Raw genomic sequence first — 19,233 nt, 5'->3', positions numbered from 1 at the left:
AGAAGTAGATGTTTTTCTGGAACTCTCTTGCTTTTTCGATGATCCAGCGGATGTTGGCAGATTGATCTCTGTTTCCTCTGCCTTTTCTAAAACCAGCTTGAATATCCGGAAGTTCTCGGTTCACGTATTGCTGAAGCCTGGCGTGGAGAATTTTGAGCATTACTTTACTAGCGTGTGAGATGAGTGCAATCATGCGGTAGTTTGCGCATTCCTTGGCATTGCCTTTCTTTGGGATTGGAATGAAAACTGACCTTTTCCAGTCATAGTACACAATAAATATGAGTCACTTGTTTGTGTAAACTTGTGTTCACTTTAAGGTTCAGGTTCCCCAATCAGAGGCAGAGTGAGGTATAGAGGTGTCGCGTTCACTTGGCCTTAGTTCCCATCCAGCCCCTAGGCAAATAGTCATCAGTTAACTCAGTGCTTCCCACTTACAAATGTTTCTCTCACCATGGTGAAGAAAATTAAGTTAATTTACAAGTATTAGAACATTGACATTGAATTCTGTAGTTTGGCACATGGTGACACCTCAGGTTTTTTTTGAGTAAGTATTTAAGTGGATGAATAAATGAATGACTACTTTTGCTGAATCATATGGATACAGAGAACCCCACAATAATATAATCTCTGGATTGCCAATGTAATCAGTCAGTCACTCAGAAACAGACCCTTCTCTGGAGAAGAATTCTGTTGTAGTTGACTCTTGTGTGCTGTGTTCTTATATCTCCTTTCTCTAGAGTTTCTTTTGAGTGTCATTTCCTAGATTATTGATGTGAAGTGAAAGTTGCTCAGTCGTGTCTGACTCTTTTCACCACCATGGAATTCTCCAGGCCAGAATAGTAGAGTGGGTAGCCTTTCCCTTCTTCAGGGGATCTTCCCAAGCCAGGGATTGAGCCCAGGTCTCCGGCATTGCAGGTGGACTCTTTATCAGCTAAACCACACCTTTTCTTATTCTTTTAAAGTGCTTCATGAGCTCAAGGGAATCTGCAATGTTACTAATACTATATTTCAGTTTTTGTGTTTCTACCTTAGTGTCAACATTGTTCTTAAAAGTTCCATTTATAGTTCATTGCCCCAGAATCTTGATTTGCAAGGGTTTGACATCTTCTAAAAGGAATGCAAGGGGGAATTGTCATACATCTTTTTTATTTTCCTCAGAGCTGCTTTACTATCCAAATCAGAGGTTAGTATATGAGAAAGCAAAATCCTCAAGAGTTACCATGTGTTCATTCATACTTGGTTGAGTGATTGTCTGCCTAAAACGTTTGGGGTACTCAATAAAATTATTCTCTAAATAGATTTTTAAAAAAAAATTATGCCACAGTAGTGTCAGATGCTTCATTTCCATGGTGATTGTGGTTTGGACTGTATTCCACATATTAGAGAATTGCTAATAACTTCATATTTTTGGTCTAGATATTTTGACACCAGCCAAATTATTATATTTAAATAATCAAGTAATTATTGCTTATAGTAAAAAAAAATTCAGTGTAGTAAAAAAAATTCCTTGGGTGAAAACTAGTACTGCAAAAGAGATTTGTAAGACTATAACAGGTTAAAAGACGCTTGCTCCTTGGAAGAAAAGTTATGCCCAAACTAGACAGCATATTAAAAAGAAGAGACATTACTTGGCCAACAGAGGTCCATCTAGTCAAAGGTATGGTTTTTCCAGTAGTCATGTGTGGGTGTGAGAGTTGGACCATAAAGAAAGCTGAGCGCCAAAGAACTGATGCTTTTGGACTGTGGTGTTGGAGAAGACTCGTGAGAGTCCCTTGGACAGCAAGGAGATCAAACCTGTCAATCCTAAAGCAAATCAGTCCTGAATATTCATTGGAAGGACTGATGCTGAAGCTGAAGCTCTAATAACTTTGGCCACCTGATACAGAGAAGTGACTCATTGGAAAAGACCCTGATGCTGGGAAAGATTGAAGGTGGGAGAAGGGGATGACAGAGGATGAGATGGTTGGATGGCATCACCGACTCACTGGACATGAGTTTGAGCAAGCTCGGGAGTTGTTGATGGACAGGGAAGCCTGGTATGCTGCAGTCCGTGGGGTGGCAAAGAGACAGAGATGACTGAGTGACTGAACTGATAACAGGTTAACTAACAACAATCACAATTTCACTCGGCTTTAGCCTCCTTCTAGCATGTAGGAAAATGCTCACCGTATAGCTTAGTGTTTCCAACTTGGAAGTATGCCTATCATAATAGTGAAGAAAATAAAGTTAACTTTACTACTATTAGAGCATGACATTGAACCCTATGGTCTGGAACGTAGTGTTGTATGTGAACTTGTGACTGAGTTTGTCTGTGTAACAGGTATCGATAAATAGTACAAAACTAATGAAGTATAGAGCCAGACATCCTGGAATGCAAAGTCAGGTGGGCCTTAGGGAAGCATTACTACGAACAAAGCTAGTGGAGTTGATGGAATTCCAGTTGAGCTATTTCAAATTGTAAAAGATAATGCTGTGAAAGTGCTGCATTCAATATGCCAGCAAATTTGGAAAACTCACCAGTGGCCACAGGACTGGAAAAGGTCACTTTTCATTCCAGTGCCAAAGAAAGCAATGCCAAAGAATGCTCACACTACCGCACAATCGCATTCAGCTCACATGCTAGCAAAGTAATGCTCAAAACTTTCCAAGTGAGGCTTCAACAGTACATGAACCATGAACTTCCAGATGTTCAAGCTGGATTTAGAAAATGCAGAGGAACCAGAGATCAATCTGCCAACATGGTTGGATCATCAAAAAAGCAAGAGAGTTCCAGAAAAACATCTATTTCTGCTTTATTGACTATGCCAAAGCCTTTGACTGTGTGGATCACAATAAACTGTGGAAAATTCTTCAAGAGATGGGAATACCAGACCACCTGACCTGCCTCCTGAAAATCTGTATGCAAGTCAAGAAACAACAGTTAGAACCAGACAGGGAACAACAGACTGGTTCCAAATTGGGAAAGGAGTACATCAAGGCTATATATTGTCACCCTGCTTCTTTAATTTATATGCAGAGTACATTATGAGAAATGCTGGACTGGATGAAGCACAAGCTGGAATCAAGTTTGCTGGGAGAAATATCAATAACCTGAGATATGCAGATAACACGACACTATGGCAGAAAGCAAAGAAGAACTGAAGAACCTCTTGATGAAAGTGAAAGAGGAGAGTGAAAATGCTAGTTTCAGTCTCAACATTCAGAAAACTAAGATCATGGCATCTGGTCCCATAGCAAATAGATGTGGAAACAGTGGAATCAGTGTCAGACTTTATTTGTTTGGGCTCCAAAATCACTGCAGATGGTGACTGCAGCCATGAAATTAAAAGATGCTTGCTCCTTGGAAGAAAAGTTATGACCAACCTAGACAGTGTTTTAAAAAGCAGAGAGATTACTTTGCCAACAAAGGTCCATCTAGTCAAAGCTATGGTTTTTCCAATAGTCATGTATGAATGTGAGAGTTGGACTATACAGACCAGCTCGTTTGAAAAGACCCTGATGCTGGGAAGGATTGAAAGCAGGAGGAGAAGGGGACGACAGAGGATGAGATGGTTGGATGGCATCACCGGCTCAATGGACATGAGTTTGAGTAAGCTCCTGGAGTTGGTGATGGACGGGGAGGCCTGGCGTGCTGTGGTTCATGGGGTTGCAAAGAGTTGGAAACGAGTGAATGACTGAACTGAACTGATGAAATATATGGTTTCAAGTCATAGTTCGTCTAAGTGTTCATTGAAGCTGAAATTGAAAGCCTGGGTTACCAAAACCAAGACATCTTACTACTTTTACTGGAAAGTCCCAATGAGTAAAACTTCTTCCCCAAGGAAGTGGGTACCTTAAATTTTGTTGCAGAAGCTAAATTGTTGCCCTTAGTGTCTGTCGATGCTAATACTGTTTTTACTAATGTTTATCCTGGAAATCTTAAGCTCAGTAAGGCTACTGATTCTTTCCTCCCGCTCTTTCCTGCTCCCTCTCTTTCCTTGTTTCATAAACATTTTGAAGTACTCATAGTGTAAAAGACATATACTAGGAGCATCCTAAGAGATTCAAAGATAAGTTACAGCATCATGAGGGACATGTGAAAGATTTCTGAAGGCATTTGAAAAAATGTAATTAAACGTACTCCACACATAAATATAAACACTTTGAGATCATTGTCATAGAAATCCATTGTCCTTGATAAGAATGGGTCTCTCATTGTAGTAGGAAAAAAATTTGAGAATTAAAGCCTAGAGACTTAAAATTTACCAACAGAGACATGTCTACAAATAGAATAATGTATTTTAATCATTTAATAGTGAATGTTATGGGGTAATGTTTTGGATTGTTTTGAAAATACTAACTATGCTTTTATTCCCTCTCTAAGTTATGTTCTGTCTGTTCTCCAAACACCTTTAAGTCATTAATAGTCCAAGGGAAGGAAAAGGCAGAAAAAGGAGAGGTTCATAGGATAAAGGAGGAAGAAACAGCATGCACGAAGTACCCCTAATAGGAATTGGGAGTAGAAGAGTAAAACATAAAAGGGGAAAAGATTGGACTCCTGTGTCTTGGCTCCTCTGACTGAAACTCTGGAGAGGGCTAGTGTAGGAGTTTAGAAACAAGTTTCTGGGATCCTAGCACAGTGGTGATGTTTTCTTTTGCTTCTCCTTGGGCAAACTGGGCTGTTTTCAAGGCCTTTTAGAAAAGCATCATGTATAACATGAGACCACCCAAGCAATAAGTTGGTAATAGCAAAGTAACAGGATGGGCTGGGAGCATACAAAGGTTCCTTCTCTCCAGTTTCCTACAAAGTCAAGGTTGTGATGGAATTCCTAGGTTTCCCTTGGGGCCTATAAAGGTAACTGAGGCACAAACCAGCTCTAGTCTTTTATAAGAAGATGCCAAACAAGGCCAAGGAAACTCATCTAGGGTTTGTGGTAGGAACATTCAGCACAGGTGAGAGGACATAGAGATTGTTCTTTAGTATCCCCAGTGCCAGGAGACTGTACTGGGAGGGGTATACTGTATTGATGGGGGGGTTTACCAACAGGGCACCCAAGAGTCTGTAGAAAAGACTAACTCATTAAACCAGCAGTTAAATGTCATCATTTCTGGAGACCATACCAACAACTTGAGCTAGCAGAGAACAGGCTAAAGTTTTCCCCAGTAGCAGGGTGCCACAATGTAGGTGGGGACCATGTGCAAAAAGGAAACTATATTTATCTATATTGGAAATACATGTAATTTACAAACTCTCATGTCCATTGGGGCTTCCCTGGTGACTCAGATGGGAAAGAATCCACCTACAATTCGAGAGACCTGGGTTCAGTCCCTGGGTTGGGAAGGTCTCCTGGAGAAGGGAATGGCTACTCATTCCAGTATTCTTGACAACTGAGTAACTTTCACTTTCATGTCCATTAATGGTAGAACATTAATCTTGCCAGTTAAAATTGAGTTACTTGTAAAAAAAAACTGAGAGTTACTTGTGAGTTGAAGCAGTCTTCTTTGAGTAAAAAAGTTAGTTAAATTCAGAACTCTTTTTTTTCTCTTCTCCCGTTTGTCTTTCACATGCTTTGCTAAGTCACTTCAGTCATGTCAGACTCTTTGTGACCCTCTGGACTGTAGCCTGCCAGGCCCCTCTGTCCTTGGGATTCTCCAGGTAAGAATACTGGAGTGGGTTGCCATGTCCTCCTACAGAGAATCTTCTGCGTGGACCCCATGTCTCTTATGTCCCCTGCATTGGCAGGTGGGTTCTTTACCACTGGCACCACCTGGGAAACTCTTTGTTCTTCCCAAGAGCAAGCTAAGTCCCGCCGGTGTAGGTAGAGGTAACTTGTTCTGTTGCTGCCCTCTAGTGGTCTCTGACCTTTCCTGAAGTGTCTTATTCTGCTGGTCTTTGGATGGTGATAATTTCTGTTCTCTGCTGTAATATCTTGAGTTGGCCTCCAGTCTCTAAGATACATGTACTTTGCATTATCTGATCACAACCCTGAGCGCCTTTGGATTTCCTAGCTCTCTTTCAAGCCTCTTCGTTTGACCATTGCATCATTTAGGTGCTTTCCGGTAGTAGTCTTCAGATTGGGATACATACAACTCTGGAGGTACATGAAGACATTCCAAGGAGTATGTGGGTGAGGTTGTTGCTATTTTTAAAATGAACTGTTTATATATGATTTTTTAAATAAAATTCATCAACTTTAAATGTACAATTCTATGACCCACAACAAATGTATATATTATCATGTAACCACCAGTACTATCATGATATAAAACATTTCATCACCCCAAAAAGTTTGTAGTCAGTCTCCTTGTCCAAGGCTCTGGCAGTCTCTGCTTTCTGTCACTACATTTCTATGTTTTCTAGAATGTCATCTAAATGTTATCATATAGTATGTAGCTTTCTGTGACTAACTTCTTAGTACAGTGCTTTTGAGATTCATCCATGTTGTATGTATCAGTAAGTCTTTCCTCTTTTAAAGAACAGCTTTACTGAGATTCACTTGAGATACCATATATTAATAACATCATGTGTTTAAAGTATATGATTCAGGGAGTTCCCTGGTGGGTCAGTGGTTAGGACTCCACAGTCTCACTGCTGGGGGCCCAGGTTCAGTCCCTGGTCAAGGAACTAACGTCTCAATGATGCATAGTGCAGCCAAAATAATAATAATAAAATATAAAATAAGATAAAGTATATAATTCAGTGGTCTTTGGTTTAGTCACAGAATTGTGGAACCATCACTGTAGTTAGTTTTAGAGCTATTGATCCAACAACATGGGTGATTTCACAGCATTATGCAAAGAATTCGATCACAACCTCACCACCTTTACTCCTACCATCTTGGTTCACGTCACCACAGTCTCTGCTTTCATTATCACGTGTGTGTGTAGTTGCTCATTCGTGCCCGACTCTTTGCGACCCCATGGACTGCAGCCCACCAGGCTCCTCTGTCCATGAGATTTTCCAGGCAAGGATACTGGAGTGGGTTGCCATTTCCTTCTCCAGAGGATCTTCCCAACCCAGGGTTCGAACCCAGGTCTCCTGCACTGCAGGCAGATCCTTTACCGACTGAGCTACAAGGGAACCTTCATTATCATAATAACCGGTAAACTGGTTGGCTTTCACCCTACAGACTGTTCATAGCAGAACAGCCAGGGGGTCATCATCTTAAAAAATAAGTCAAATCTTGTCATACTTCCATTCAAACCTTGTCACTTACTCCCTTTCTCTTAGAATAAGATCTGAGATTCTTATAAGAGCCTACAAACTCTTAACCTTCCCACTACCACCCTTACCTTGCTGACCTTATCTCCACAGCTCTTCCTTACCTACCACTCTTCTATTTCAGCCATATCAGTCTCTTGTATTTCTTCCTCTTGACCACTCTTCCACCACAGTCTTGGTGGCTGACCTCCCTCATCTCCTTCAAGCCTTTGCTTATATATCATGTTTTCATCTCCCAAACCATCCGCTTTAAATGGAAGACTCCCCATGCAAACCAGTCTCTTTTGTATTACTTTAAAAAAAAATAAGTTACTATATTCTAACACACTTACATAATTATTTATTTTAGTTGTTGTTTGTCCCCTCCCACAAGAATATGAATTTGACAAGGGCATAATGTCTATTTTGTTCACTGATATACCTGCAGTACTTAAATCAGTGCCTGGAACATTGTGAAGACTCATATATTTGTTGAATGAATGGATGGATGAATGAAATAGGGTCAAAAATTGGAGATTCTGGTTCAAGATGGCGATATAAGAAGATCCTGAACTCACCTCCTCCCAGGGGTGTACCAAATCTACAGTCATGTATGGAATAGTTGCTTCTAGGGAAAAACTAAAAACTGGTGGAACAGTTCTTCACATCAGACAAATGTGAAGGAAGCCACTTCTAAATGGGTAGGAAAGACTGTGGCACAGTCTTGCCATAAACTCCCAACTCTGGTACTGCAGCCCACAATTGGAAGGTAGCTCATAACTTGGAATTTTGCCCTGGGGAGTAAAGGGTTCTTACTTCACATTGGGCACCCCAGCTTTAAAGACAGTCACCTGAGAGACAAGCCCTCAAAACACTTGGGTTTAAAGACTGGCAGGGCTCACATACAAGACTGGCGGGGCTGTGACAAACTGAGGTAGTCTTAAAGGGCCTGTGTGCAGACTCATCTGCTCCAGGGGGCAGTGCAGAAGGAGCCCTTTGAAAAGCGTCCACATTTATGTATGAAAGACTTGTTTGTTAATTTTAGAGCAATTGGTCTGAGGGGCAAAGGCCTGCTGGAGTATTCTCCTGGGAAGGAGGCTAATGTGTGCTGTCATCATGCCCTTGCTCTGCCTTGCTAAAACCCACAGGTCCATTATTTCTTTACTTTCCTGCTTTCAGTGGGTGTCATCTTTATGCTATAGTCACTGGGTACCATTTTTCACAATCCCTTTTTGCCTTACTAAAACCAGTGAGTACCATCTCCCCCAAATCTTTTTTCTTTAAAGATTTTTTTATGTGGACCATTGTTTTTAAAGTCTTTTTTTGAACTTCTTACCATGTTGTTTCTGTTTTGGGTTTTTGACTGCAAAGCCTGTGGGATATTAGCTCCCTGATCAGGGATCAAACCCGTACCCCCTGCATTGGAAGGTGAAGTCTTAACCACTGGACTCCTAGAACTTCCTTCCCCAACTCTTAAAAAAAAAAAAAGTATTTATTTTTTTCTCTTTGGTATGTTCCATTCTTATACTCTGCTTCACTGTAGCTGGCCTTCCCTGGTGTTCAGTGGTAAAGAAACGGCCTGACAATGCAGGAGACTTAAGTTCGATCCCTGGGTTGGGAAGATCCGCTGGAGAAGGATGTGCAACCCACTTCAATATTCTTGCCTAGAAAATCCCATGGACAGAGGAGCCTGGTGGGTTACAGTCCATGGGGTCACAAGGAGCTGGACATGGCTTAGTGACTAAACCATAGCCATCGCTCTGGCCAGTGGGTGCCATCTTTGTGCTGTCACTTGGCTGCACTCCAGAGCACCAGTATTTCTCAGGAGCTTCTGTACACATCTGCTGCTCCATTTTTATATCTGGTGACCCAGTTTTTGCAGCTGCCATTTGGGGGATCACCTGGCTTTGGAGGCCAAGAAGACTTGTGTTCCTGGGTTTCATGAGACTGTACTTGGAGATTCATTTCTTGAAAGACTACCACTCCTATGGCACTACACGGAGGGTAGACTGAAACACACTTCTGGTCCGTCTGAGAGAGAAATCTATTTGCTTGTCCAGGAGCTTTGGCTGGAGGGACAGACTTCTGATTTGTCATACTTTATAGGGGCTTATTGGAGAAGGCAATGGCAACCCAGTCCAGTACTCTTGCCTGGAGAATCCCATGGACGGAGGTGCCTGGTGGGCTGCAGTCCATGGAGTCACTAAGAGTCGGACATGACTGAGCGACTTCACTTTCACTTTTCACTTTCATGCATTGGAGAAGGAAATGGCAACCCACTCCAGTGTTCTTGCCTGGAGAATCTCAGGGATAGGGGAGCCTGGTGGGCTGCTGTCTATGGGGTCACACAGAGTTGGACATGACTGAAGTGACTTAGCAGCAGCAGTAGCAGCATAGGGGCTTATAGAGCTGTTTTCAGGGTATGGAGGCAGGTGGACTACATCTGTGCACTCTCCCTCTACGTTGTTCCAGCTTGCTGGTATCTTTCAGAAAGAAGCTTATACCCTTCTCTAGTGCCCTAATTTTTTCAGATGCTGCCAGGGGACACCTCTACTCACCTGGTTCCAGTGGCCAGCCAGGCTTAGCTTGTAGGCTCCATGAGACTGTAACCAAAGAGAAACAGTTCTTAAACAGTAATCACCCCCAGGGCAAAGCAGGAGGTAGCAGACTTAGGAGCTCAATCTTTGTGTGAAAAGGGCCAATATTAGCTTATTATTGCTGCAAACCAAGGGACGGGTTTCTAATTAAACATATATAAGATAACTGTAAACCTGAGACCTTGAAGGGGGGGCATTATCTTTCCCTTCTGCTAGACTCCTGAGTGTCAGCATCTCTTGAAAGGGAGCGCTTATAAATATCTGGTATCCCAGTTTTTGCATCTGGCACTCTGGTTTTTGTAGCTGCTGCCCAGGGAATATCCCTTCATTGTCTGGTAGCCAGGGACATTCCTGGGTCCCCCAGGGCTGTAACTATCAGAGATACAATTCTTAGAAGGCTACCACTCCCAGGTCACTGCACAGACAGTGGACTAAAACTTTCCCCTAGTCTTTCTGTGAAAGAGTCCTGCTTTCCAGTCCTGGAGCTTTGGCCATAGGACAAGTCTCAGGTATGAAGCACTTCCAGAGGCTACAGAGATCCTCTCAGGTGATGTGGGCTGGGGAATACCATCTTTCTTCCCTCCCTTTACCATGCCACAGCTTAACTGGTTTCTCACTGAAAGGAGCTTACATACTCATCTGGAGCCCTGATCTTTATGACAGCTGCCTAGGGGATACCTCCAGATCACTTGGCTCTGGGGGCCAGCAGGGCTTGTACTTGTGGTCTGACAAAACTGTTTATTTGTATTTATAAAAGCTGCCGCGTGGGGGTCTGGCTTCTAATCAGGCTAAACTTAGATGCTGAGTGAGATCTTTCCCTTTGGGACACTAACTGATCTTGGTTCTCCCTTAGCTATTAAAAATAAAATAGGCGGCTTGGATAATCACAATGGTGTTGAGAAACAACCAAGAGTGTTAGGGCAGGGCTGAATGATAAGGTTTGTCTCCTATACAGGGCCAACCCTGCAGGACTGGCAGAGGCAGCTGTTTTGTCTAATGCATAGGAACTGACAGAAGGTCAAGCAAAGTGAAGAAACAGAGAAGCATGTTCCAAATGAACAAGATAAAACCTCAGAAAAATCTTAATAAAGTAGAGATAAGTAGATAAGTAATTAACCTGATAAAAAGTTCAAAGTGATAATCATAAAAACGCTCCCTGCACTCAGAAGAGGAGTGGATGAATACAATGAGAACTTTATCAAAGAGATTAGAAAATGTTAAAAAAATTCCAAACAGAAGTCACAGAGCTGAAGAGTATGGTAACTGAACTGGAAAATCCATTAGTAGGATTCAACAGAAGATTAGGTGAAACAGAAGAAAGAGTGAGTGAGCTCAAAGACAGGGTAGAAGAACTCACCAAATCAAAGTAGTAAAAAAGTGAAGATAGCATAAAGAACTTTGGGGCAACATCAAGTGCCTACCATTTGTATTACAGGAGCGCCAGAAGGACAGGAGAGAGAAAAAGGGGAGAAAACTTATTTGGATAAATGAAGATTGAAACTTCCCTAACCTGGGGAAGGACGCAGACATCTAGATCCAGGAAGCTAAGAGAGTTCCAAATAAGATGAATCTAAAGAGACCCACAAGACTCATTATATTTAAAATGTCAAAAGTTAAAGACAAGGAGAGAATCTTAAAAGCAGCAAGAGCAAAACAACTTGTTATGTATAAGGGAAGCTCCATAACACCAGCAGAAAATTTTCTCCAGCAGTGACTTTGCAGACGAGAAAGGAGTGGCAAGGAAAGGAAAAAACCTACAACCAAGAATACTTTGCCTGCAGTTACCATTCAGAGCTGAAGGAGAGAGTTTTCCAGACAAGCAAAAGCCAAAGGAGTGCATCACTCACTAAACCAGTGTTACAAGAAATGTTAAAGGGACTTACTTAAGCTGAAAAGAAAGGATGCTAATTAATAACAACAAAACATATGAAAATATAAAACTCACTGCTAAAGGTAAATATATTGGCATACCTCAGAGATACTGTTGACTTGATTCCAAGTTACCACAATAAAGCAAGTCATATGAATTTTTGATTTCCCAGTGAATATAGAAGTTATATAGAAAGAGGAAAATAAATAAAGCCCAAAGTTAGAAGAAAGGAAATAGCAAAATTCATACTAGAAATAAATGAAAAGAAACAAAGACAATAGAGAAGATGAATGAAATCAAAAGCTGTTTTGTTAAATAAGCAAAATGGATAAATCTTTAGCTAGACTCACTGAAAAGAGAGAACTCAAAACCAGAAACAAAAGAGAAGACATTACAGATGATATCACAGAAATATAACGGATCATAAGAGACTTGGAAGAAAAGCTTTTCCTTGGAAGAAAAGCTATGACCAACCTAGATAGCATATTAAAAAGAAGAGACATTATTTTGCCAACAAAGGTCTGTCTGGTCAAAGCTGTGGTTTTTCCAGTAGTTGTGTATGGATATGAGAATTGGACCCTAAAGAAAGCTGAACACTGAAGAATTGATGCTTTTGAACTGTGGTGTTGGAGAAGACTCTTGAGAGTCCCTTGGACTGCAAGGGAGATCAAACCAGTCAATCCTAAAGGAAATCAGTCCTGAATATTCATTGGAAGGACTGATGCTGAATCTGAAACTCCAATACTTTGGCCACCTGATGCGAAGAATTGACTCATGGGAAAAGACCCTGATGCTGGGAAAAATTGAAGGCAGGGAGAGAAGGGGACGATAGAGGATGAGATGTTTGGATGGCGTCACCGATTCGATGGACTTGAGTTTGAGTAAGCTCCAGGAGTTGGTGATGGACAGGGAAGCCTAGTGTGCTGCAGTCCATGGGGTTTCAAAGAATCAGATACGACTGAGTGACTGAACTGAATTGTGAGAAACTGCTTCAAATAAAGTATATGCTAATAATTTGGGCAACTTAGAGGAAATGGATAAATTCCTAGTAACAACCTTCCAGCAGTGAATCAGGAAGAAACAAAAAAATCAGAACAGATTATTAGTAAGCAGATTGAATCAATAATTAAAAACTTGCCCCAAATAAAAGTCCAGATGGTTTCAATGACAAATTCTACCAAGTATTTGAAAAAGAATTAACACCAGTCCTCCTCAGACTTTTCCAAGAAAGAGGAGGAAACATGTCTGAGTCATAACTCATTTTATAAGGCCATTCTTAGCCTGATACTAAATCCATACAAAGACGCTACAAAAAATGAAAATTTCAGGCCAATATCCCTGATGAACATAGATGTAAAAATCCTTAACAAATTACTAGCAAACTGCATTAAAAGTATTATAATATACATCATTATCAGGTGGAATTTATTCCAGGGATGCAGAGATAGTTCAGAGTCACAAATCAATCAGTGAAATACTGCAGATTAACAAAATGAAAGATAAAAATCACGTGATCATCACAACAGATGTGAAAAAAGCACTTGACAAAATTTAACACCCATTTTTGATTAAAAAAAAAATTCTCAACAAAGTCAGTATAGAGGGAATGTACCTCCACATGATAAGGGTTGTCTATGATGGATCTACAGCTAATATGCTCAATGATAAAAAGCTGAACGCTTTTCATCTAAAATTAGGTGCAAGACCAGGATGGCCACTCTAGACACTTACTCAGCATTGTACTGGGAGTCCTAATCAGAGCAGTCCAGCAAGAAAAAGAAATTAAATCATCTGAATTGGAAAGGAAGAAGTAAAACTGTCTCTGTTTGCAGGTGACATGAAACTATATACAGAAAATCCTAAAATTCCTCCAAAAACTAGAATTAATAAATTCAGTGAAGTTGCAGGATACAGAATCAATACACGGAAATCTCTTATGCTTCAACGCACTGATAATGAACTATCAGAAAGAGAAATAAAGAAAAATAATCTCATTTACAGTTCACCAAAAATAATAAAGTATCTGTGAATAAATTTAATCAAGGCAATGAAAGAAGGTAAAGAAGACTAAGATGACTAGAAAGATATTCCATGCTCAGGAACTAGAAGAATCCATATTGTTAAAATGTGTATACTACCCAAAGCAATCTATAGATTCAGTGCAATCTGTTTCAAAATTCCAATGGCATTTTCCACAAAATAGGGCCAAAAAAAATTCTAAAACTTGCTTAGTAAGGAAGCGTTAGTTGCTCGGTCTTATGCGACTCTGTGACTCCAGGGACTGCAGCCTGCCAGCCTCCTCGGTCCATGGAATTCTGCAGCCAGGGACACTGGAGCGGGTTGCCATTCCCTTTTCCAGAGGATCTTCCTGACTCAGGGATCGAACCCAGGTCTCTTGCATTGCAAGTGGACTCGTTACTATCTGAGCCACCAGTGAAGCCCAAAACTTGTTTGGGACCACATAAACCTCCAAACAGCCAAAGCAATCTTGAGAAAGAAGAACAAAGCTGAAAGTATTGTGTGCCATGATTTCAAACTTTATTATAAAGCTATAGTAATCAAATGGAGAAGGAAATGGCAACCCACTCCAGTATACTTGCCTGGAGAATCCCATGGACAGAGGAGCCTGGTGGGCTGCAGGCCATGGGGTCACACAGAGTTGGGCGTGACTGAGTGACTAACACACATGCATAGTAATCAAAACAGTGTGGTACTGGCATAAAAACAGACACATAGATCAGTGAACTAGAAAGGCAAGCCCAGAAATAAACCCATGCATATATGGTCAATTAACTTACAACAAAGGAGCCAATATACAATGGGGAAAGGAACCTCTTCAGTAAATGGTGTTGGGAATGGTGTTCAGTAATGGTATTGGAAAAACTGAACAGGCACATGCAAAAGAATGAAACCAGACCACTCTCTCACATCACACAAAAATTAACTCAAAATGTATTAAAGACGTGAATGTAAAACCTGAACCATAAAACTAGTGGAAACATAAGTGGTAAGCTCCTTGGCATTGGTCTTAGCAGTGATTTTTTGAATTTGACACAAAAAGCAAAGGCAGTAAAAGCAAAAATAAAAAAATGGTACTCAACTGAACTAAGGAGTTTCTGCTCAGTAAAGGAAACCATCTAAAAATGAAAATACAACCTGAATGGTGGAAAATATTTGCAAATCCATACATATGATAAAGGGTTAGTATCCAAACTATGTAAAGAACTCATAACAACTCAATCAGAAATAATACATATAAAAATGAACAGAAGACCTGAAGAGGTATTTTTTTCAAATAATATACACAGATGGCCAGCAGACACATGGAAAGATCAGTATCACTAATCATTAGGGAAATGCACATCAAAACCGCAATGAAATATCACCTCACACCTGTTAGAATGGCTCTTATTAAAAAAGACAACAAATGTTGGAGGATGTGAAGAAAAAGAAATACTATGTACTCTTGGTGGGAATGTAAATTTGTGCATTCACTATGAAAAATACGGGGAGTTCTTCAAAAAGTTAAAAACAGAATTGTGTTTTCTTCGGTTCCAAAATCACTGTGGAGGGTGACTGCAACTGTGAAATTCAAAGATGCTTGCTCCTTGGAAGGAAAGCTATGATAAACCTAGATAGCGTATTAAAAAGCAGAAATATCACTTTGCTGACAAAGGTCTATATAGTTAAAGCTATGGTTTTTCCAGTAGTCACGTATGGATATGAGAGTTGGACCATAAAGAAGACTGAACACCAGAGAACTGATGCTTTTGAATTGTGGTGCTGGATAAGATTCTTGAGATTCCCTTGCATAGCAAGGAGATCAAACCAGTCAGTCCTAAAGGAAATCAACCCTGAATATTCACTGGAAGGACTGATGCTGAAGCTGAAACTCTGATAGTTTGGCCACCTGATGCAAGAGCCAACTCATTGGAAACGACCCTGATGCTGGGAAAGACTGAAAGCAAAACGGAAGAGAGTGACAGAGGATGAGATGGTTAGATAGCATCATCAACTCAGTGGACATGAGTTTGAGCAAACTCTGGGAGATATTGGAGGACAGAGGAGCTGGGCGTGCTGTAATCCATGGGGTCACAAAGAGTTGAACATGACTTAGTGACTGAACAGCACCAGTAACAACAAATGATCTAACAGTTCCACTTCTGAGTATTGACCCAAAGAAAATGAAAACAGTTGAAAAGATTTCTGTACTTTGATGTTCTTGATAGCATTATTTACATGCTGGGAAAGATTGAAGGCAGGAGGAGAAGGGGACAACAGAGGACGAGATGGTTGGATGGCATCACCAACTCAATGGACATGAGTTTGAGCAAGCTCTGGGAGATGGTGAAGGACAGGGAAGCCTGGTGTGCTACAGTCCATGGGGTCTCAAAGAGTCGGACACGACTGAGCGACTGAACAAGAAGAAGATACGGAAGCAACCTAAGTGTCCATGAACAGTTAGGTGGATAAAGGAGATGTGGTACATATATAATGTAATATTACTCAGCCATAAAAAGAATGAAAAAATGCCATTTTTAACAACATGGATGGCTCTTGAGGGCATTATGCCAAGAAATAAGTCAGGGAGAGAAAAACAAATAACATACGGTCTTCAACATTGTATTTACTAGTCAATGTATTTGCCAGGTGTACTTTACTCAAATGAGAGCTATAGTTGCAGATGCCGCCAAATCCTTCCCTTCTTGGTGCACTCACTGGGCTTTGTACTTAAGATTCTTAACATGTATTCTGGATAAGTTTCATATCTTTTGCTAGTTTGAGTGCTTTTCAGATTTGTTTTCCTTGTGCATCCCAGCACCTGGCCCAGTACCTAAAATACAGTAAGCCAGTTGAGTGAATGGTGATAGCCATCACCGTAGCTGGTGATTAACACAGGAAGTCCCCTGAGTTATGTGAACCATCTAGCGAGGGTAAAATCCTTGCTTTAGTTTGACATCTCAGAATCAAAGGGTCAAAAGGTTAGGAATGGGAAGTGTGATCACTCTCTGAGAAGCCCAGAACTGAGGGCTCAGACTGAACATGCTGTGTGGTTGGAGGGAATTGCTGTGGCTTTACAAGCCTCTTGGAGATTTCATGTGTTAACGGTGGTGATTCCAAGGGATAGTGTGGGGGCCAGATATAAATAGCAGAACACAAATGAGGTAATGTGCCACTGCCAAGCTACTGCTGGGGATGTTTATAAAAAGAAGAGCATTCCCTTTTCAGCTCTCAGCGTCAACAACCTCCTATCCTGAAGACACCCTCACCACAACTGAGAGAGTGGGGAAACAGGGAGACCTAGCATCATTTAAAACTTCACAGGCAGAAAAGCCAGGTAAACATTTTGACTTATTTACATTCAGACTAAGGAAGTGAAGATTTTTCAAGAAAATCCTCATTCAGAGCTTGCCTTGTGACAGTTATCTGTCAAGTGTTATTTTCAAAATCTCTTTTCTAAAGGGATGATTAACACAGAAGTGGCATTGTGCTATCTTTCAATATCTTTAATGAAAGAAACTGCTCGTGAATAAAGATGGCAATCTGGGGCCAAAGGGAAGACTATCTTCTTTCCCCTCTGCTGTTTATCCCCACTTTCAGGTGCCAGAATATGGTGATTGGTAGGATGAAAAAAAGATTTTAATTCAGTTCCAGTCATGTCAACTTTGTTTTAAGTATGTGGAAAAAGCCATAAAGCAGGCTTTAATTAATTGAATCAGTTAGGGATTCTGGGACGGCTTCAGCCCTTGATGGACTCTTACTTCCTGTTTACCTGCTTCTGTCTCATGAATGTTGGGATGAATATTGGGCACACAGCCAGTAGAGTTATATAATCTTACCAGAGTTGCTTCCTGTTCACCTCCTTCTTATTCTCATTCCTGCTTTCAGCGAGTTACTCAGGATGCTTGTTTTATCCTTGGTTTCTCTTAAATGTGACTATTTGGGAGAAACAGAACACCCCGGATAACCTTCTAGTTTTTACCACTACCTGTCTCCATCCTACCAAATGGGCATCACTTGGTTTGCAGAGAGGATAAAGAATGGATGATGTGTGTAGATAACTAACTCCTGGAGAATTCTTGGAGACTGGGAGCTAGGAGACCTATCTGTTTTCTTTCCTTTTTTTATTAGTTTGTGATTTTCTGTGTATGATGAGGGGAGATTGAGTGGGAGGAAGAAAAATTGACTATCAGTGACTATTGGTGGGAGAGACAACATGTCTACAGGAGAATGGAAATTCACATATTTAATCCTGAGCAAATATCTGAAGTTTTCTGAGCTTTTGTTTCCTCATGTGTAGAATGAAGGTGTTAGATCACCAGACAAAATCTAATGACCCTTTCAGCCATTGGGAATTTATTCATAATCACTTCCTAACCATCATGATATCCACTCTTACCCAGAATGAAAAAATGTATATCCTGTGTGTCATCCCGTTTTACTTCTCTAAACTTTTTTTTTTAAGTCTACTAAATTGGAATTCCTTTTTAATTTAGAAAAGAAAAATGAAGACAGGACATTTTGAAATGGTCACCGTGCTGTTGGCACCTATGATTCTAATGGACATCCTCCAGGTAATGTTAGGAATGGGAAGCATGTGGTCACTGGAACGGGAACTCTTGGTATAAAGTTGCCTGAGGCATGTGTGTGGGTTGATGATAGAAATGAGGACAGATAGAATAGGTATAAGTTAGTTTTTTTAGATGTAGATCTTACCTTTTACACACTGATACATGTTAACTGTAGAAAATTAAAAATTAAAAGTAGACAAAGGAAGGAAAGTAAAAATCATCCACAGTTTTCCACCCAGAGGCAATGAGTCTTAATCTGTTGGTGTGTAGGCGTCTCACCTTTTTTCTATGTATTTATGTTTGTAATTTACAAGATAGATTCACACTACATATCGTATTCTTTTTTTTAACCTTTTTAAGTTAATACTGTGCTATAGGTGTCTGTCCGTGGCATCGGATAGTCTAAAAACATGTATTTTTCTTCATATAAGTTGACAATACAATGTCTGCTTGTTTCCCATGTTTTATATAGTGGCTATTTTCTCACGTTCAGTATTCTTTTTATTCTGATAGAACTTTCATGACTTTATTTTTTACAATTGAATCTTTAAACATTCTGTAACATGTTTTTATGTAAAATATGAGCCAGGTATCTCACTTGATTTTTCCCCCCCACATTGTTAGCTCTCACATCACTACTGAGTATTTGTCCACTGATTTGAAGCGCCTTCTTTAAAATGTGTTAAATTCTTAAAAACCTCATCCATTTTGAGTTTAATATTCTGAAATATTGTTTATAGAATCACTGTATATTCTGTTATCTGTTTTGCAGTGTGACTTTTAAAAAACTGAAGTGTAATTCCCATATAAAAATATACCATTTTAAAGTGTATAGTTCAGTGATTGTCATATATTCTCTATGTTGTGCAACCATCATCACTTTATCTCATTATAGGATTCCTGTCACCCCCAGAAGAAGCCCTGTAGCTGTTAGCAGTCAATTCAAGTTCCCTCTTCCCTGTATCCCCTGAGATCCACTAATCTGCTTTGTCTCTATGAATTTTTAGATTCTGG

At 40.4% G+C, this 19,233-nt stretch overlaps 1 protein-coding gene across 10 annotated transcripts in view; it reads left to right on the top strand.

Moving 5' to 3' along the window:
- Positions 1 to 19,233, top strand: part of ART3 (ADP-ribosyltransferase 3 (inactive)) — a 135,648-nt gene that overhangs the window by 78,789 nt on the left and 37,626 nt on the right. For 9 of the 10 annotated variants that reach the window (XM_043906444.1, XM_043906440.1, XM_043906447.1 and 6 more), the window contains exon 2: positions 18,145 to 18,222. In XM_043906444.1, coding sequence (XP_043762379.1) covers positions 18,154 to 18,222 — 69 coding nt within the window. In that variant the 5' untranslated portion in view covers positions 18,145 to 18,153. Of the gene's footprint in view, positions 1 to 16,836; positions 16,986 to 18,144; positions 18,223 to 19,233 lie in introns of those variants that run through there. The other variant, XM_043906445.1, reaches the window with a different exon arrangement.

This window comes from Cervus elaphus, chromosome 6, assembly GCF_910594005.1.
Source record: "Cervus elaphus chromosome 6, mCerEla1.1, whole genome shotgun sequence".
In the NCBI taxonomy this organism is placed as follows: Eukaryota; Metazoa; Chordata; class Mammalia; order Artiodactyla; family Cervidae; genus Cervus; species Cervus elaphus.
The sequence above is the reverse complement of the archived record's forward strand: the minus strand, read 5'-3'. Positions and strand labels throughout refer to the sequence as shown.